Source organism: Trichosurus vulpecula, chromosome 7 (genome assembly GCF_011100635.1).
Source record: "Trichosurus vulpecula isolate mTriVul1 chromosome 7, mTriVul1.pri, whole genome shotgun sequence".
Taxonomy (NCBI): Eukaryota; Metazoa; Chordata; class Mammalia; order Diprotodontia; family Phalangeridae; genus Trichosurus; species Trichosurus vulpecula.
In genome coordinates, this window is record NC_050579.1 from 267,568,282 (window position 1) to 267,588,869 (window position 20,588).

Genomic DNA, 20,588 nt, shown 5'->3' on the forward strand with positions numbered 1-20,588 from the left:
CCCTTCCCAGGCACTGTTACTTGGGACTCCTATTCCCTCCTTCATACCTTTTCTGGTGCCCTGCCCCATCCCACCCCTTACTAAGACTAAGACAGCTTATAACCAAACCAAAACATTTATTGAGAAAAAAAATTGCCAGGGAGTAGGTGGTGGTCAAGTGATATGGAGGAGGAGGCAATGTTCAGGGTGGGGGAGCAGATTGCCCTGGGCTTTCTGGGGAGGTCAGGCTGCCACTGGATACATACCCCAGCTGGGTGTTCAGATACCCAAAGATGCGCTTTCTTTAATCCAATTCTAACTTCAGGTGTATGTGTGTGATGGGTGTGTGTGTGTGTGATGGGTGTGTGTGCGTGTGTGTGTGTGCGCGCGCGCACTCGCGTCCTTCTCTGATGGGGAGTGGGGAACACAAAGGAGGTCACTTTTGTCCCAAAGTGGGGAACTGGGTCTGGGAATCAATCATTATGGCAGAACAGGATACCTTCTCCCCAAACCCAACTATTGGTGATAGGGAAGAGTATCCCAGTTTCAAAACAGGTGACACAAATGAACAGGAATGGCTTGGGACAGTGTGTGGGCAGGAAAAAGGCAGCGAGCTCTGAGGGGTGAGAACAATTCCCAGGAGAAGAAACTCTCTGGAGAAGCCCCCCAGAAGTCACTGGATCTGGGGTCAGGAACTGAGGGAGGGTAAGGACCCAAGGTCAGCAATCAGTTCTGGGTGGGGATCCAGGCGGGCCAGGCGGCTCTGCTCCAGGGCGATGGCTTCGGCTGAGTGCTTGCACTTTTCAGAGCCACACTGACAGGTGAAATATTTGCTCTTAATGTCCCAGAACCGGTCGCCATAGTCAAACCTGTCAGGAAGGTCAGGGGAACTTGGGATCCAGGCCTCGAAGTCTTACCAAGCTTTTAGTCTGCTCACCTACCAAGCCCAGAAGCTTTCATCCTCTGTGACCACTTTTTAGGGACTCAAGCTCTGGCTAACTAGGCCCAAGCTTCACATTAAAGCCAACCCCAGACTGGAGACAGGAGCAAATAGAAACCTTTAGGGGGCAAGGAGTGGGATGTAACAGGGAGCTCTTTGCCAGTCAGCTGGGGGATTCTGAGGGGTTAGGAGTCTGAGAGAATGCCAGAATATCTGCAGAACTCTCTCCAAGGGCTAGCAGAGAGGACATTAGGGTCATAGGATCACACAATTTAGAGCTCAAAAGGACCTTTGAGATAATTTAGTCCACTGGCTCTTAAACTGTTTTGTGTCATGGGCAACTTTAACAGTCTCTAAAAGTATATTACTGCGGGCTTGTTACCTACATTCATAACTGAAAGAGATGCCAAATCTCAGTGCCGGTTAAGTGAAAATAAAGATGTCATTTCCCCTGACCCCAATCCAAATCCATCTAGCCACAGACCTCACAGGTTAAAAACCTGTGAACCAGCCCCAATTCCTCATTTTAGAGCTGAGATGTGACAACTTTTCCAAAGCCACACAAATATAGAGTGGCAGAACTTATTTTAGGATTCAGATGCTACCCCTGGAACCTGGGCCTCCTGGGCCCCATGCTTCCCCTCCCTCATGTTGTCTCCCCAGGCCCTCTTGGCCTACACCTGGATGCCTCATTAAAGATCCAGGTGCCCGCCCTTCCAACCACCACAGGGAACCCTTGCATCCCCCTCACCCTAGCTCCTCGCCCGTCCGGATGTCTCGAGAACTGAAGAAGGCAATTCGGGGGAACCTGAGGTCTTGGTGCAGCATGAAGACTCGAACGGGGATGATGTTAGGGTCACACAAATGATTGATAAAGCGACTGATGTTGCCGTAGTATCGGGCATCGATGCAGTACACCTCTCCATCCTGGAGAAAATGTGGACTGGTTAGCTCCCTCATCTCACACCTTGATGGACTAGGTCCAGTCTCAACATAGTTACCACCTCTTGCTGACCCAACTCAAGATTTAAGGGAGGTAGTGGAGAGGAAATAGGTTAAGTCCTCCCTCCCATCCCAATCTACTCACTTTATTGTCCAGGTCAAAGAGGTAAGAGTCATCTTCTCGAACATCTGCCTCGGCATCTGAGATCAGTTCCCCAACATACCTAACCCAGCAGGGGAAGAGAGGAGTTCTGAGAGGAATACAGTAGGCCAGGGTTGTCCAGAGGTCCCCACACACTTCACACTCTAATCTCACATTCCCTATGCTTTTGTGACTTATCCTTTTCAATTTCTCCAAAGAACTCTGTCCCTACCCCAAATCTGTCATCCTCCCTAACCCCACCCCAACCTCATTCCTGCCGTGGTCCAGATACTAGGTACTATCAGGAGTCCAGAAGAGATCATTGTGGGATGTTATGATTGGAGACACTTAAGTTGGGCCATTAAACTGGGTAATACTGGATGGATGTAAGACAGGACCTGCAGCCTTGAGGCCACAGGTAGCCCTTTAGGTCCTTGAATGCAGCCCTCTGACTGAATCCAAACTTCACAGAACAAATCCTTTTAATAAAGGGACAGAGTAAAATCTGATCCAGGGGTGGAGAACCTGCAGCCTTGAGGCCACATGTGGCCTTCTAGGTCCTTGGGTTCGGCCTTTTGAATGGGTACAAGTTTTACAGAACAAATCTTTTTATTAAGAGGATAAAGAAGATTTGTTCTGTGAAGTTTAGATTCAGTCAAAGGGCTGTACTTGGGGACCTAGAGGGCCACATGTAGCCTTGAGGCTGCAGGATCCCCACCCCTGTGGGAGGGCATTTCAGGTAGGGTCAAGATCATAAGCCAAGCCATATTTAGGGCACAAGTAGGCTAATCTTATATCCATCTTCTGTCCCCTTTCATTCCCACTGCCATCATCCTTCTTACTGGTCAGTCAGTAAGCATTTATTAAGTACCTACTATGTGCCAAGTACTGTGCTAGGAATACTGAGAAACGCAAAAAACTCCTTGTCTTAAGGAGCTCACAATTTGAGGGACCTCCTGCTCACCAGCCCGGACTTCGACAGCTTGCTAAAGCTGCTATTCTCTCACTCCTCCAATCTATCCTTCATACTGCTACCTGAATATTTATTACATATAGATCTGGTCCAGAGCTTACTGCTCAACGAATGAAGTTTAAATTCTTGGTTTGGCATTCGGCGGGTATATGCATGTATTTATATTGATTCACTTTAGAATGTTAGCTCGCTGCAGGAGTAAGGTTTACTTCATTCTTTGTAAATGGAGCCCTAGAACTTAGTTCTTAGAACCAGGCACAGCTTAATGAGTATTTGTTGACTGATTAAGGTCCTTCACAATCTGGTACCACTCTCCCTTTACAGCCTTATCTCATTTCAGCCCCTCCCCCGTCCTACAATGCATTCCTGTTCCAGTCAATCTGGAACTGCTCTCTGACCCCATATCCTGCTATCATACTTTTAGCTCATGCTATTTCCTACAAAAAGAAACGTTCTCCTTCTGCCAGTAGCCTTTGCCTACTCGCTTTTTTTTGACCAGACCTGTGATTTCATGGGAGTGAGGAACCTTTTCAGCACCTCCTCGGGTGCCTTAGGGTCTTAGGAGAGCTGCCTGGGGACACTGAGAGGTTTAGTGAGTTGCCCGAGGTCATAAGGTCAGCATGTGTCAAAAATAAGATCTGGATCCTGGCCTTATGGATTCTAAGACCAGCTTTCACTAAACCACACTGATGGGCTTTTTTTCTCCTCATTCTTTTTTTTAAATTTTATTTTCTCAGTTTATACCCTCGCTCCCATTGGAAAAAAATAAAAGCAAAACCCTTATAACAAATACTTATAGTCAAACAAAACAAATACTTGAACTGGCCATGTCCCAAGCTGCCTATCTCATTCTGTACCTTGAGTCTATCACTTGTCAGCATTTACCTGTCCTTTCAACTTCAATGCCACCACCCTCCATGAAGCCTTTCTTGATTTCCTGGTCAGTGATCCTACACAACATGTCTAATGCACTTCATCTATGATACTGTAAATTAGAATTCTGTGTTTATGCCCTACCTCCTTGTCAGACTTTAGAATTCATGAAGGACGGGACTATCTTATCTCTCCCGACACTTAGCTAGCACAGTGCTTGGGACACAGTAGGTGTGTAATAGATGTTAACTGAATTTATTGTTTAATTGAATAGAGTAAGAACAAGGAAGTAAGAGGGAGAGAAGCTTAATGGCAGAGGGGTAAGTACAGAGTAAGTATAGTAGCCTTGAATGCCAAGTTAAGTGAGGAGTTCCTGAATACTTTTGAGCAAGACGATATGATAGACATGTTAATACTGATCCTTTGAGAAGAGAGTGTTGGTTGAATGGATTAATGGAATCAATCTAGTAGATTGAGCACTGGCCCCGGAGTCCTGAGGCCTTGAGTTCAAACCCAGCCTTTGACACTAGCTGCATGACTCCAGGCAAGTCACTTAACCCTGTTTGCCTCAAAAAAAAAAAAAAAAAAGATTAAGGGGCAATGAAGACTTTTTTAAAGGGCCAGTACATATGGTGATAAGATTACTGGTGACCACTGTGAGAATGGTTTTAGTTTTCTGGTAGGGGTAAAAGCCAGGCTGCAGGTGGTTAAGGACAGTTGGACATGATAAAGTGGAAGCACTGGCCATAAAGATGACTCTTTGGAGGAGCTGGAACATTAAATGCGGGGATTAAGGGGGTGAAGCTAGGATAGTGAAGTAGCAGGAAGTAAGACAGCTGAGCTCCTCTACAACTCCTCCAAACAGATCTATAAAATTCACCAGCCCCAATCCTGATGGAGAAATCTGGAAAAAGTCACAGTGAGTCTTTTTTCTGGACCAGGTCGACACAGGGAGACAGAGAGATCTGCAGACACTGGGAACAGGGGTAACTAGCACACATGGAAGACTCTAATACCCAGGGACAGGCTGTAGACCACACACCCATACTGGGGCACTGTAACAGGAACAGGTGCCAACTGACAGCTTTGTCGGACCAGCCCAGACCTTCCTTCCAGAAGTGTGGCAGAGCCCTGCCCTAACATTAAGTCCAAAGTCGGCAAGTGGGCTGGAAGAATGAGCAAAAAAAAAAGAACCAAACCATAAAGAGCTATTATGGTGGAAGAGATGAAGCAAGAGTTTAGTACATAATCAGAGTACATAATCAGAGAAGTCCTGGGAGTTGTTTTTTTATGCCTCGATGATCTTAAGGAAAGAATGGGGAAAAGGAATACACCCAGGGAGAAGGGAAAGGAGGTTACGGGCAATCACTTCCCATAAGCAGGGTACAAAGACAGAAATCTGTACATAAAAGGGTGTGGGTGGGGTGGGAAATGGCTTACGTTTGAACCTCTAGGCACAAAAAAACATTTTGCTCAATAGGAAAATAGGAGGGAGGGGTGGGGAAGGGATGGGAATAGGAGGGCATGCCCACAAAGTAGGAATGATATACAAGTGTGAGGGAATACAGTTGTATATAACAACCAATCAGGATTCCAGAGAATTAATGAGGAAACATACTACCTACCCTCTGACACAGAGGCCAATGACTCAGAATGCAGAATGAGAGGAACGTTTATTTGGACATGGCCAATGTAGAAGTTTATTTTGACTGACTGCACATGTTTGGAATGGGAATTGTTTTTCTCATGTTCTGAACTGGGAGAAGAGTTGAGGTGAGAGGGTGAGAAGGTGGATTTTGGCAGATTAAAACAAATAAAAATAAATTTTTTTAAAAAAGAGAAAAATAGGGCAGCAGTTTGAAAGTGCTATTCAAATATTTTGAAAAAGGGATAAGGGAGGAAGAATCAAACCAGAGATCACTGATGCTGAATTCAAAAAGCAGGATTGAAGCGCCAAGGTCCAAAAGGAATCAGGTAAAGGTAGGGGATCATGAGGCAGGGCGGGGCATCACAAGGTAGGATCATGAGTTTAGGTGGACAGATTGGAAAGCAGGAAAGACAACTCTTCTTTTGAGATAAGTGAGGGTGGGTAAAGAGACATGGGGTGGCAAATTAGGAAGGTGAGGCAGCTCAGAAGAGGACAATTGTGATTGTCTTAGTAAAGCATTTAGTGAAACTGTCTGTTCAGAGAAAGAGGAGACTGAAAGAACACGGGAAAAGGTTTGTAATGACAGTAGTGCAACGTATACTAGGGAATTAAAAGTAGGTGAATAACAGGACTGATAAGTAACAGCAAGGGAAGGGCTGAAGCGGCACAATTCACAGCGGGCAGGTTTCTCCTGGAGATATCTACGTCTAGGGGAAAGGGCTCTTGTTTAGAATTTGAGGACCCCAGTTCAAATTCTATCCCCTCCCTTCCTTTACTATTTTTGTGATTGTGACCAAGTGGCTTAATCTCTGAGCCTATTTCCTTATCTGTATAATGAGGGGGTTGGATTAGATGACCTCTAGGCCACTTTCACCTCTATTTAAAGCTATGATCCAAGCTTAATTTTTTTTGTTTAGGCCTGTGATTTCACTACGGTGGGGAATGCCTTTTGTTAAAATTTTTTTACCAACATAAGCCAGCAATTATTCTGTAATTTAGTCTTCTAAAAGTGATGCCTGAGGGCACTGAGAGGTCTACTGGATTTGTTCAGGGTCACAAAGTTAGTGTCAAGGGGTATGACTTGAAGCCGGGCCATCTTGACTCAAGTCTGGCCTTCTACCCACGCATCAGAATGCCTCTCCTTTTCATTCCACCCAAAAGTCCCAGCAGACTCACTCGCAGATGAAGGTACCCTGGGGAATGGTCTGCAGTGCGCGCACGCCCCAACCCATCTTGGCAGTACGGTAGAGCTGTAGCCGAACCCTGGAGGGTGGGGAGAAGGGAGAAGACGTGGAGTGTTGTTACAAGGGGATGGACAGGAAGACATCCAGGGCAAAGACAGAAAGGATTCTATGCTTAGAGCTGGACGGGAAGGGGCCCAGAAAAGTGAAGTGTCTGGCTCAAGATCACTCAGAAATGAATCCCACTCAGGTCCTCTGAATCCCCAAATCCGGTACTCTTTCTATTGTATCTCTCAGAGTGACCTCCTAAGAAGAAAAATATGGGAAGGTGTCCGTGTCAGCTGGGGAATGGGGAGGGAAGGGAGAGCCCTAGGACCAAAGGGTACCCCACTACCCCACTTCACTGAAGAAAAGGGGCTAAAACTCCAATAGGGAATTAAGGATGCCTGGGTCCCCAAGGGTCCGGGAAAAGTGGGAGGATGAAAGGCAGGTGTCCTCACTTGATACCACTCTGTACCACTCGATTCTTGCAGCTTCTCCAACAGGCGCAGGCCTGGTTACATTCAAAGATCAGGGGAGGCTCAATCTTATTAAACTCCTGAAGCAGACGTCCATCCTGGCTCCAGAAGAAAAGGGGAGAGGTGAGAAGAGACTGGTATTAATGGTATCAATTTTTCATCCCATCCCAAGGGAAGAGGCTAGTTGAGGGAGGAGGAGGTGGCAGAGGAGGAGAGGGAATGTTTGTGTAGGAAGCAGGACAAACACAGGGCCATTTGAAAGTTATTTGTATATACCAACACAAAAGGCACAGCCACTTTCTTGGCAGTTTCCCAAGAAATGTTCTCTGTTGCCTTTGGTTTGGGATCGGGGGAGGGGAGAGAGAAGCACCTCCTCTCTGAGCCCCACTCTGGCCCTCTCTAGGAAGGGACAGAAAGGAAGGAGGAGCAGGAAAGCAGAAGAGCAAGCTCAAGTTTTCTAGCTCACCCCAGGGGGAAGAGCGAAGCGTTCCCTCTAGTCATTAGGAACCAATTACAAAGGAATCAGCCCATGTGTCCATAGCCCCTTGTCTTATCAACTCATATTGAATGAATCAATCTGTATAGAACATGAATGCTGGCCGTTGCGGGGATGACCCCTCCCCATGACATGAGGGCTCTTTAGGAAAAGGGATTCAACGAACAGAAAATGAAAGGCTTGGGAAGCTTGCTCACCTTGTCGTACCAGCACCGTATACTTAGCTGGCCACAGAGACAGTTGGAGCTCGAGCAGTCATCCACGCAGGTGCAGTGCTAGGGGGGAGGACACCGGGGTCACATCCTCAAAGCCCAGGACCCAGGGATCCTGCCCTCCAGCCTCCAGAATGCTCCCCCAGAGCCCTCACTCAGTCGGGGATCATCAGGCTTTTGTCTACATGGGATAGGAACAACCCTTTGGATAGAGCTGTGGGGAGCTAGCCATGGGACCGGGCCAAGATGTTATTGGAGGTGAGTCAGGAAATTGGCTAAGGATCTCTGAAGGGTTAGAATTAGGCTACTGAGAGGTCTGGGGGACCTTTCCCACCTCACTTACCTGCAGGTGGGTGATGTTTCGGTCAATATTCATAGTTGAAGTTTCACAGTTCTCAGAAATGTATTTGTAATCTTCCGGGCATGGCTCCCCATCCACCCCATTGACACAGGGGATTGGCACGTTCTCATAACCCCGAGCTACATCTCTGGGGGAAGAGAAACAATATGGCTGAGGGGATGAGCCCCCCTGCCCCCGACCCTTTGGGGGCAATTGAATGGACAGGAGACTCTGGGAACCCCTACCTGCAAATGATCTTTTCTGTCCGTAGTATTCGGTTACCCACACCGAGGCGAAGCTTTCGGTTGAGTTGCAGGGCCACCCAGACATCTGAACGCTCAGGGGTCAGGTCCCATGCCGTATCTCCTTCTTTGTTCCGTAACTCTGGATCTGCGCCCCGAGACAGGAAAAGCCTGAAAGGGTAGAACGAGGAAAGCAATAAGGAATATGCAGTGGAGGAGCCAATGACAGAAGCAGGGGAAAGACACAGGAGAGAGATGGAGAGAGAAGGAAGAACTGGGAGCCCAGGGCACAGGCTTTGGGGCGTGGGAGCTGCTCACAGCACACAGTCGTGGTAGCTCTCTCGAGCAGCGATATGCAAGGGCGTGTCTCCATGATAGTTGACTGCGTGGAGGTCACAGCGGGCATTCAGCAGGACCTCGGCAATAGCAGCGCTGCCTGTGAAGGATGCCCAGTGCAAACAGATGTTCTCTTCCTGAGGGCAAGGCAAAGACAGAGGAGTTGGTTCATCCAGTCCCCAAGGCTCAGTTAAAGTTAAAAAACCAGCAACGATGACCACTCACATTCTAGGCACTGGAGAAGTTGAAAAGATTAAGTAGAACATGGTTCCTGCCATCAAGGGGCTTGTGGTGTAGTATAGGGACATGACATGAATAAGGGTAAAAACACCACCCAGTACCAAGTCAGAGAGGCATGGAATGAAGAAATGCGAGATGTCCAAGGATTCCAAGGCATCGCCCTACCTTCTTCCACCCCTGGGCACCCACATGATTTCTCTTACATTGTCAGTGAGGGTGACATCTGCTCCTCGGGTTAGCAGCATTCGAATGACTTCAATATGTTTATGTTCAGCTGCCCAAATGATGGGTGTCCAGCCCCCGTTATCCTGGAAGGAGTAAAAGGAGGCAGGTGAGGGTTGGGGCCCACAGGCAGGTCTTCTCCTATACCTGTATCTGGTTAAAAGGGGAGGCATGCGTTTTTCCTTCTCTCCAACTCAGAGGAACAGAGAGAGAGAGATGGACAGACAGAGACAGAGAGAGACTGAAGGAGAGACAGAAAAAACAGGGAGGGAGAGATAAAGAGAGAAGAGCAAGAGAGATACATGGGAGATAGAGGTTGGAAGGGAAGCAATACAGAAGCGGAATGACAGACAGTATGGGAGAGGCTAGTAATGGGCAAAGACAGAAAACAACCCGGGAGAGAGGGAGAGATATGTGGGTTGGAGGTGGGGCTTAGGGCAGTAAGTGGCGTCAGAGGAACGACAGTAACAGGCAAGTCACCATCACGCACGGACAAGAGTCAGAGACAAAGGAAAAGAGGGGAGAATGAATGAAAAAAGAACACACACAAAAGGGTGAGGGAGGAGAGGCAGAGACTGGAGACACACAAACACTGGGAACAATTAAAAGCCAAAGAAGAATGGGGAGGGAGGGGGTCTGGGGAACAGAGGAGGAGAAGAACTGCTGGCCCCTGACCTGAGCATTGACATCCACTTGGCCAGTACTGAGTAGCAGGCTGACCATCTCCAGGTTGCCGATCTTTGCTGCGTGGTGAAGACAAGTAGAACCATCTTCCTCCTGGGAAGACAGGTGCACACAGACCTTTAATCCCCAAGGAGGGGGTGCTTAACCTTTTTTCTGAGGGGCAGGAGGAGCAGGGATGAAGCAGGGAGAAACAGATCCCCTCTGACAGCCCAGTGAAACCTATGGACTCCTCAGAATGATGTTCTTAAATCTCTGAAGGAAATGTTAAATTTCAGTTAGGGGCTGCTAAAAATAAAGATGCAATTTTTTTCCTCATCCAAGTTTACAGTGCCCTTGCCCCCAAGGGACATGCCTCCTGTTCTCTCCTTTATCTATACCCTACTGCCACATCTCCTACTATGCCCAACTATGCCCACCGGCCAGCTGAGGCTCCTGGGCTGCTGTCCTCACCTTGCTATAGACACAGCCTCCTCGTTGCACCATGTATCGAGCAGCCTCCACGTGGTTATTGGCCACAGCCTCCATCAAAGGGGTTCGCTGCAGCTTATCCACAGCATTGATATTTGCCCCAGCCTGGAAGGTGGGGAAAAGGGTTAGTCAGTCAGTCAACAAGCCTCTATTGAGCAATAATTATATGCCAGGCACCGGGGATACAAAGAAAAGACAAAAATAGGGTCCCTTCCTAAAGGAGCTTCTATTTTAACGGGGGAGGACAACATGCAAATAACTAGGTACGTAGTGGCTATATACAGGGTAAGTGAAAGGTAATCTCAGAGGGAAGGAATTAGCATTTGGAGGGACCAGGAAGGGTGTCCTATAGAAGGTGGGATTTGAGCTGAGTCTTAAAGGAAGCTAAGAGGTTGAGATGACGGGGCAGAGTATTCTGTACCTAGGAGACAGTCAGTGCAAAGCCATGGAAAGAGGAGCCGGAGTGTGTAAAGGGCAGCACATAAGACAGCTAAATCATACAGTGGGTGGGACGGAGTACAGTATAAGAAGGGAAAGACAGATAGAAAAGGACCAAATTGGGGAATGGCTTTAAATGCGAAAGAGAGGACCTTATGGTTGATCCTGGAGCTACTGGGGTGACATGGTCAGAGCTGTGGCTCAGGAAGATCACTTTGGAGGCTGAATGGAGGATGGATCGTAGTGAGGACAGACTTGAGGCAGGAAGACCAAGAAGAAGGCTATTCAATAGTCCAGGTGAGAAGTAGTGAGGGCCTGAACTAGTTTGGTGGCTGTGTGAGTGGTGAGAAGGGAAGGGGTGTACATAAGAAGTATTGTTAAGGTAGAAATGAAACATGCGGTGGTGTGTGTGTATGTGTGCATGCGTGTATGTGTGTGTGTGTATGCGCGTGCGCGTGCGTGTGCGTGTGTGTGTGTGTGTGTGTGTGTGTGTGTGTGTGTGTGTGTGTGTGTAGGGGTATCCCAGGAGACAGTGGGGACCAGAACAGGGCAGGAGGGACAAAGGGAGATGGACCAGAGAAATGAAGGCTGAGGGTTGGAAGAGATGGTCAAATAATTGTGGAGGCCTCCCTCAGTGACTAGGATGAAGGGGAGAGAGTGGGAGGAGAGGGCCTGGATCCTAAATTCTGGGGCCGAGTGGGGACCACCAGACACTGAAGGCCTGGCCTGCTCTTACCTGCAGGAGCACATGGCAGATCTCAACGGAGCCCTTCTGTGCAGCCGCATGCAGGGGTGTGCGCTTACTCTGCTGATCGCTTTGGAAGTTGGGGTCCAGGTTGTCCACTATGGGTGGGGGGGGGGCAGGAAGGGAGAGTGTCATTCATAGAGAGAGACTGGGGGAGAGGGACAGATGGACAGAGAACCCTGGGCTGGGGTGGACACTCACAGAGCATGAGGACGACCTTCTGCAGTTCCCCCTGCTTCACAGACAGGTACAACTGACGGGGATGGAACCGAAGCTTCTTCCTTCTGTCAGGGAGAGAGGGCGGGAGGAAGGAGGTGGCACAGGGAGACTTAAGGGCTTAACACCCTGAGTCCCTCATCAGATGCCTCTTCCTTCAGACACCATGCCTTTACTCCTCTGTAAGTATGATCTTACTGAAAAAAGATCCCTTTCCCTTCAGAGACCCCACTATCTGTGCATCCTCAAGCCATTAGCTTCTCTCACCTCTCAGACTCCTGTATGACTAGTGCCTTTTCCAGGGCTTCTCGGCCTGGGCCAACCCCAAGGCCTACAGCTGAGAGGATATTGCCATTGGGCAATGCCAAGGAAGGACCTGAGCTGTCGATGGTATCAGCCAGTGGGTCGCAGAGGGGGCGCCTTGGTTCTCCATGACCCCGCATCCTGGCACTGGGGAAACAGAAGAGGTGTGGGGAGACGGGCTCTTGTGTCCTGAGGAGGGAAAAAGACTAGGGAAAGGGAGAAGACTCTCATATCCCAGGGAAAGGATAAGAAGGAAGGAAGAAGGAAGGAAAGAAGGAAAGAAGGAAAGAAAGAAAAAGACAAGGAGGGAAGGAAGGAAGGAAAGGGGAAAGGACAGTGAAAGAAGAGAGAGCAGAAAGGACAGATGAAGGGGGAGAGAGGGGAGGGAAAGGGAAAGAAAGGTATGAAATGACAAAAGGAGGGAATGGGGAGAGAAAAGCAAGAGAATGTGAGATAAAGAGATAAAGAGGTAAGGATATAAGTACGTAGGAATGGAAAGATAATAGGTAAAGAGCCTACAAAGGGAGAGGGCTCTTTTTTCTGGGGGGAGGGGTACCTGGGCTGGGAAGTGTCGGCCCGTCCAGGGGCATCCTGGGCGGGGGGTGGGGGGACAGGAGCAGCAGTGCCAGGAGGTGGGGCCACCCCATCACTGCGGGCAATTGTCACCTCCTGGGCCTCAGAAGCGTCCTCCCCACAGTGGGGGCAGAAAACCATCCCATTCAGCTGGGACACGCAGGCTTTGTGGAAGCGATGGGCCACTCGGAAATCAGGGTGACACTCCAAGAATGTGCCCTTGTTGGGGGGGGGGATTGGGGGCAACGGTATTAGGACCCAAATAAATGACCCAGCTTCATGGTTCCCTCCAACTCCTCCCTCCCCATGGAGGTCTGGTTGTTTGCCCAGCAACCTCCCTCCCATACCCTGTTCCTGGGGATTTGCATAGCCCTACCAATATCCCTCCTCACCGCTGTGCAAAAATAGCCACAGCCTGGGCAGCAGTGATGCTTGACCATCCGGGCTCGATGTGTCTCGCAGAGGACCATCAGAGCTACTCTGCTCGAAGGCCTCATCGTTTCCCGCTTCTGGATTCCTGCGCTGCAGCCCGACAGCTAGAGGATGGGGTGTTAGCAGAGGAGCCACAGAAGAAAAGAGGAAGATGGGAAACGTTAAGGCAGAGAAGCAGGAAAGACAAGCTGAGGATCCTGTTATCTCCCTGTAGTAACTCCGCCAGTTTTCGCCCCAGCCCACCCACACTCCCTACCCTTCTATCCACTGGATAGCCACCAGACCTCACTGTGAGAAGGCACTTCAAGGGTCCAACTCATACTAGATATCTGATGTCATCCCTCTACCCCATTCTCCTTCTGTACTCTCTGGGAGGCCAGACCCACCTCTCCATCCACGCTCTCTGTGGCCATGCATTTGTGACCGGCCCTCTCGCTGATCCGGTCGATCTTTGGGGCCTCCATGCGGCAGCTGCACAGGGGTAACTCCTCAAACCCCCGCTCTGTCTCCAGGGACGATGTGTCATTTGATACTCCTTGGGGCAAGGGGATGCAGAGAGAGGAAAGTCACCGGGAGACCCAGCCACTACTTCTACCCACCAAGTCCTTTCATCTTATTGGCTGGTCTTCTCAGCCAGTCAGGATCTACCCAACAGATCAAAGCTGCTCCTAACCCCATCCTTCCAGTAACGGGAACTCCCTTCTTCTGCTACCATTGGTTATGCTGGGACTGCTAGACTTCTCCCACAGGTGACTCAATATTCTTGGCCTCAGCTCATCCCACCCAAGGCTCCCTGAATCAGCTTCCCCATTTTCCCAATTACCAGCATGGTTGGGAGAAAGGTTTCCCTCGCTGGGTAGTTCTAGAGACCCCAAAGGCACCTCTATATACTCACTGGGGCCAGAGGGACCAACACCATTCACCCCTAATACAGAGAGAGAGAGCAAGAGAGGAAAAGTTGGGGGAAACTGAGCCTGAGACGTGTATGTGAGGAGAACAAGGATCTGTTGCCCTAGGCGGACAGACACTTAATCTGGATTATTACCCCGCTGCTCCTTGGCACGTGGTGTTTCCCGCTTTCGACGTTTTCTGGTGGGCTTCACCCAAGGACTGTCCTTCCGCCATTTCTTCTTAGCTTTTCGTCGACCACTAGAACCACTCTGACGAGGGGGAGGGGGAAGAATCGGAACCTGGGTATGCAAGTTTATCTTCTCTGTTCTTAAGCCTAGACTTCTTTTACAAACCCAGATATCAGACCCTTACCCTATCAGACTGATTGCCAGACTCCTCATCTTCTTCCTCTTCTTCTTCCTCCTCTTCCTCCTCCTCCTCTTCTTCTTCCTCCTCCTCTTCTTCTTCTTCTTCCTCCTCCTCCTCCTCTTCTTCTTCACTCAACTGCTCCGCCAAGACCTCTGCCTCAGACTAGAAAAGGAGAAGAGGATGGGGCTGTGGGAGGGTGACCCTCAGATCAAAGGTCTTGGCCTTTGGGCAAGCTGGGGGGAGTCTGATGGGGAGATGGTCCCTTCCTTTGGGAGCTCTCAACTGGACAATTCAAGACAGAGAGAGGGCAGCCATGACATTAGGACTCAGGGAAATGTGTGTAAACCTGCGTGTGTGTACAGGTGGTTTTGTGCAGTAAATCAGGGAAGCATTAAGTATGAAATGATGGTTGGAAGAACAAGAGACAGGGTCACAGAGAAAAGATAAGGCCATACACAGACTCTCTAAAGGCTCTAAGGCCAGAGAGGCATCATAAAAGTTACCAGGAAGCTGATGGTAGGGAGGTCACCTCACCCCAGACCCAGCTGCTCCTTACCTTACTGTCTGAGTCAATTCGTTCATCCACAGAGTATGAGTCATAGTACAAACTGAAGCCTTCTCCTACATCTGTATCCCAGTCCTCCATGGCCTCCTGGTTCTCCTTCTCCAGGGCCATGTCCTCAGACCCACCAGCAGGCCCCAGCTCTTCCAACTGGGAAATAAAGAGTTCCCCTTCCATGAAGATTTCCTGAGCCCACTGGCTAAAAGCGTTCTCTCCCTCCCTCTATGTTCCTAGAATGATACTTTGTCAAGATATCTCCTCTACCTTTATCAACTTCTATCTAATGGGTGGATGGGTAGGTGGGTGGGTGTGGGTATGGGTGTGTGTGTGTGTGTCAATCAACCAACCAACAAGCATTTATTAAGTGTTTATTAAATTCTAGGAACTGTGCTAGAGGTTGAGAATACAAAGAATGATACAATCCCTACTCTAAAGGAATTTATATTCTACCTGGAGGAGGAGATATGTACACACACACACACACACACACACACACACACAAACACACACACTCTCTCTCTCTCTCTCTCTCTCTCTCTCTCTCTCTCTCTCTCTCTCCCTCTCTCTCCAAGGCAATCTAAAAGGGAGGGCACTAGCATTTGGGGAAATCAAGAGGTGAAGGTGATGATTAAGCTGTATCTTGAAGTCATACAAACTGCAGTGGAGGGACTGAACAAAGCAAAGGGAGGAGATTGGAGATGGAGTGTCAAGTGTGAGGAAAAGAGAAAAGGCCAGTTTGACTGTATCGTAAGAGTGTGGAAAAGGAACCTTACTGCACGTTACTGAAGGCAGGTTGGGGCCAGGTTATGTAAAACTTTAAAAACTAAAAGGAGTGTATTTTATCCTAGAGGAAATAGGGAGCTGCAGGAGTTTATTCAGTAGGGAGTGACATCATTCAGACTCCTTGTACCACTCTCTCCTCCTTCACTCATCTTACTGGATGAAATGGCCCTTTACTCCTTATCAAGGATAACCCTTCTACTTGCAAGTGATCCCATTCCATCCTTTCACAACAGATTTCCCCCCTCTGTCATCCCCTTTCTTTCACTTCAATCTCTCACTGACTACTGGCTTCTTCGCTACTAACAACATGCCCATGTCTCCCCTATCCTGAAAAAACCCTCGCTTGATCTTTCTATCCCTGTTATCATCCTATATTTCTTCTGTCATTTGTGGCTAAATTCCATGAAAAGGTCATTTATAATAGGTTCCTCCTCTTTCTTTCCTCTCACCATCTTCTTAATCCCTCAAAATCCAGAGTCTGACCTTATCATTCCACAGAAACTGAAGTTACTAACGATCTATCTTAGCTGCCAAATCCAACGGCCTCGTTCTCCCTGACCTCCCTGCAGTCTTTGACAATGGCGATCACTCTCTCCTCCTTAATACGCTCTTCTCTCTAAGTTCTCCTGGTTCTCATCCTACCTATCTGGATCCACTTCTCTCTCATCCTCTCAGGTGTCCCTCAAGGTTCTGTCCCAGGCTCTCTTCTTTCTATATACTACCGCACCTGGTGATCTGATGAACTCCTGTGGATTTAATTACTGTCTCTATGATGATGTTGCATCCTCAAATCCACCTATCCTGCCCTAATCTCTCTGTTAACCTCCAATCTCACATCTCCAACTATCTTTCAGACATTTCGAACTGGATGTCAAGGAGACGTGTGAAAATCAGTATGTCCAAAATGGAACTCATTCCTTTCTCCCAAACCACATCTCCCCTCTCCTCCCCTTTCCTATTACTGTAGAAGGCAACACCATCCTCCCAGTCCCTCAGGATCACCACCTAGGAGTCATCCCGGACTTATTATCGCCCTCCCTGCCTCATCCAATCTGTCAATTTCACTTTCGCAACAACTCTTGTCTATGCCCCTTTCCCTAACACAGTCACTATGATAATACAGGACCTTATGCCTAGACAATAACAGACAGCTGTTGAGGTCTGCCTGCCTCAAGCCTCTCCCCGCTCTAATCCATCCTCTATTCAGCTACTAATGTGATTTGCCTAAAGTGTAGGTCTGATCGTGTCATCTCCCCCTACTCAATAAACTCCAGTGGCTTCCTACTGCCTCCAGGTTCAAATACAAAATGCTCTGTTTGGCATTCAAAGCCCTTTGTAATCTAAGGTGTAAGTCTTTTTACACCCTACTCTTTGATCCAGTGACACTGGTCTCTTGGCTGTTCTACAAACAAGACATCTCTGGGCTCTGGGCATTTTCTCTGGCTGTCCCCAAGGCCAAGAATGTTTTTCCTCCTTCACTCTAATGGTCTCCCCTTTGGTTTCCTTTAAGTCCCACCTAAAATTCCATCTTTTATTGGAAGCCTTACCCAACCCTCTTAATTCCAGTGCCCTCCCCCCAGTTAATTATTTCCTATTTATACTGTATAGTTTGCTTTGTATATGTTTGTATGCATGTTGTCTCCCTCATTAGATTGTAAGCTCCTTGAGGGCAAGAACTATCTTTTTTGTCTTTATGTATCTTCAGCATTTAGTACAAAGTCTGATGTATCTAGTGGGAGCTTAATAAATGTTGACTGATTGGTTGACATATGTTGTTAGATCTCCTAAACCGTTTCTCAATGGCAGAAGCTATCTTTCTTTTTTGTATCACCCAATGAAACTTGCCCTTAAAACGCACCTAAGTGTGTTGAATATTAGAGACCTGTGCCACCCAAGAGTCAGCACCTCTGCCCTCCCCAGCCTTACTCCAGCTGAGGTGTCCTGTCAGCAAATCTCTTCTCTAAGGAACTAAAATATTCCATTTCCACACCTCTCTCCTTTTCTCTCCACTTCTTTTTAGCACTTGTTTTCCTCTCAAAGAGGCTGCCATTCTGTTCTTAGCTCCCTCACCGCCCCTTGGTCCTGTCCCTGATGCAGCCTTACCAAGCCATGGGGTCCTCTCTTGTGGGGGCCTCCACTTCCCAAGTCCAGCTTCCTCCTTTTGGCAATGTCTGGGAGTAAAGAGATCAAGTAAGGTTTTCTTCCTCAAACCCGGGAAGTTTCTGATGCCCCAAACCAGAGTTAACTGTTGTCCCAATGGTGTGGGTGAGAAAGAAGCTAGAATCTATGGCTGAAGGATATACCTGTTCCCATATCCCCCACTGAGTGAAGATCATCACTCATTCGAAAATGCTGAACTTCAGGGGGGCGTTTCTCGGGGACTGGAGGCTGGGGAATACACAGAAAGCAAGATAAGACTCCCCTCTTCCCCACAGCTCCCTCTCCTTGTATTACAAGATATACTTCTTCCCTTCCCTGCATATGCCCTTTACCTGTCCATTCCCTGGTTTGGACATGGTTTTTCGAGCTCGGTGGACCTTGGGCTTCCCTTCAGGGCTGGTGGGGGTGGGGGTAGGGGTGGGGGTAGGGGCAGGCTCAGGCCCAGCTCCAGCCCCTTGTGCCCCAGGCATGCTCAACAGCCGCATGGCTAAACTCTGGACTGAGGGAGGTGATTTCCCGGCCCCTGTCATGGTAATCTTCGCCCGGCTTGGGCAGGCGCTGCCCCCTTTGCTGGGGGACGAGGGAAAGGACTTAGTGGCATGGCCTGGACGACATGTTTGGGAGAGAGAGGAGGGAAAACGGTATGACCTGAGAGCCCAGTTCTCCCTGCTCCTTGAATTCCCCAGTCTCAAGCCCTCCCAGCTTCCTTACCTAACAACATCCTACCACTGTGGATGCCCTCATCTCCCTCTGGACTCTCTGGCTCATCACCAATGAGGGGTGTGGACCCCACTGGGGTGTCAGCCCCCTCATCCCCTACAGTCACTGTGACTGAGGCAGGAGATGCGGGGCCGGTGGGTTCCACAGACTCTGGATGGTCCTGGGGTGGGGTCTCCTCTCCAGGAGACTTATCTCCTGAGGAGCTAAGACCTGAGAAGATAAGAGAAAGGTTGGGGAGTGAGGAGGGGTGTCACGAATACCAAGACCCCTATGAGACACTGGCACAGACACAAGACAGACACACAGAATCGGGGAACAGGAGTCCTTCCAGAAAGGAAGGAGAAAAGGGATCTAACGGGAAGCGTAGCTTAGCATCCTGCCAGGTCATTGGAGAGGGTCACTTCCAGGCAGGAAAGAGAAGGGGGTACTGAGAACAAGACTGTTTTCTCAATAGGAAAGAAGAGGGGGCTGGGGGGCAGACATCCTATAAACACTGCACGCTTACCTCTCTCTGCAGTTCCCCGAGGTTCCTTCTCCAGCAGCAGCGCCCCCCCCATCTCACCAGGGGCCTCCCCCTGCGAGGGGAGACAAGGGGTAGGGGGACTGGTCAACCCGGATGGGGGCAGAGGGACCCAGGACGCCTGGGTCCGGGCGGAAGACAGCAGGCTTCGCCCCCTCCCCCGGCCCCGATGGGTTGCCCCTCGCCCTCTGCCTCGGCTCCCGGGAAGTGGCCCTCGACCTCTCCCCCGGGCCCGAAGGGACCCCCTCCCCCTCGGTAGCCCCCGCATCCCGGGAGCAGAAAAGAGGGGAGGGGGCGTGGCCAACGCGCCCCGGCCCCGCCCCCTCCTCCCGGGTGCACGAGACGCTCCCCCTTTGTCCCCGGAGCCGCGGGGGCCCCGCGCGACACCCCCCCCGGCACCCACTCCCCCCCAGCTTGGCGGCCTGCCCCGCGCACCCCGTGCGCGTGCCCCTGGGACCCCGGCTCCATCCGCCCATCCGGGGGTGGCCAGCGGCTGCACGCGCACCTCCGTGCCCGCTTCCCCCGCCTCCCATCCCCTGGTCCCCTCCCCGGCCCCCGGCGCTGGCCCCCCGGCTTGCTGCAAGCCCGGCTCGGGCCCCCCGGCCCCGTTGCACCCCCGGAGCATTGCACGAGTGCGCGCTTCCCCCGGGCGCGCGCGCGGGCGGGCATGCACCCGCCTCCCCCCCCTCCCCTTCCGCACCTCGGCGGCCGCCGCCGCTGCAGCTCCCGCCGCCGCCGCCATAGCCGCTCGCGCGGGGGGCCCAGGAGGCGCGCGGCCGCCCGGGTCACGTGGGCCGGGGGGGATGGGGGAGTTGTGGAAGGAGGGAGGAGGAAGAGAACCCTTAAAGGAGCCGTGGCCTATTCCAGTGCCATTTTCCCGGGATAGGATCCCGGAGGGCTGCGGAGGATGCCCGGGATGGGGCTGGCGGGGGCGCTTCGGAGGCCACTTCGATCTGGCCTCCCCGGCCTTCACCATGGGGGGGCGAGCGCGGGCGCTCTGCCGGAGAGCCGGGACCGGGGGCGGGGGCCGCCGCGGCGGGGCCAGTCTATTGCCCAATAACTCCGGAGCCGCGGTTCCTCCGGTCCGGGTGTCCCGGGAAGGGGCAGCACCGTGCCCCTGCCTCTGGTCTCCGTCCGGGCTGGATCTGGAGAGAAGCCTTTGCCCCCGGAGGTGGGGATGGGGGGGGTACTCCGAGACGCTCCTCCCCTTCACCTAGGGCTTCTACCCCCGGCTCTCATTGTGAGTGACTAGGGCTTAATTAAAGACCAGTCCCGCCCGGCCGGCCGCGTGTCCCTCCGAGAGCTCAAGGCCATCGCAGCTCCGCTAGTGACACCACGACCAGAAGCGCAGAGGCCGCTCTCCCGGCACTGTCGGACGCCCCGCCTCGGCCGCCGGTACTGCAGCCCTCGAACCCGGACGACTCCACAGCCGCGGGTCCT

General features: G+C 50.7%; 1 protein-coding gene across 4 annotated transcripts; it reads right to left on the bottom strand.

Annotated features, from left to right (window-relative positions):
- Nucleotides 1–96: 96 nt before the first annotated feature.
- Nucleotides 97–19,921, bottom strand: EHMT2 (euchromatic histone lysine methyltransferase 2). 4 transcript variants are annotated; one of them, XM_036767959.1, is made up of 28 exons: nucleotides 19,849–19,921; nucleotides 19,134–19,203; nucleotides 18,620–18,838; nucleotides 18,241–18,512; nucleotides 18,052–18,136; nucleotides 17,852–17,919; nucleotides 14,960–15,115; nucleotides 14,407–14,565; nucleotides 14,189–14,333; nucleotides 13,967–14,068; nucleotides 13,530–13,678; nucleotides 13,104–13,247; nucleotides 12,695–12,930; nucleotides 12,103–12,285; nucleotides 11,821–11,903; nucleotides 11,611–11,717; nucleotides 10,419–10,541; nucleotides 9,960–10,061; nucleotides 9,266–9,370; nucleotides 8,805–8,959; nucleotides 8,490–8,657; nucleotides 8,248–8,392; nucleotides 7,890–7,967; nucleotides 7,179–7,294; nucleotides 6,674–6,760; nucleotides 2,007–2,085; nucleotides 1,671–1,846; nucleotides 97–848 (listed from the first exon to the last, which is right to left on the bottom strand). In XM_036767959.1, the coding sequence occupies exons 1-28, from the start codon at nucleotides 19,888–19,890 to the stop codon at nucleotides 668–670; spliced, it is 3,735 nt and encodes a 1,244-aa protein (XP_036623854.1). In that variant the 5' UTR covers nucleotides 19,891–19,921; the 3' UTR covers nucleotides 97–667. The 4 variants fall into 4 exon arrangements, with proteins under 4 accessions (XP_036623854.1, XP_036623857.1, XP_036623856.1 ...); XM_036767962.1 differs by having other exon boundaries at nucleotides 14,189–14,303; nucleotides 19,849–19,918; XM_036767961.1 differs by lacking the exon at nucleotides 19,849–19,921 and having other exon boundaries at nucleotides 14,189–14,303; nucleotides 19,134–19,416.
- Between the last annotated feature and the right edge of the window lie 667 nt (nucleotides 19,922–20,588).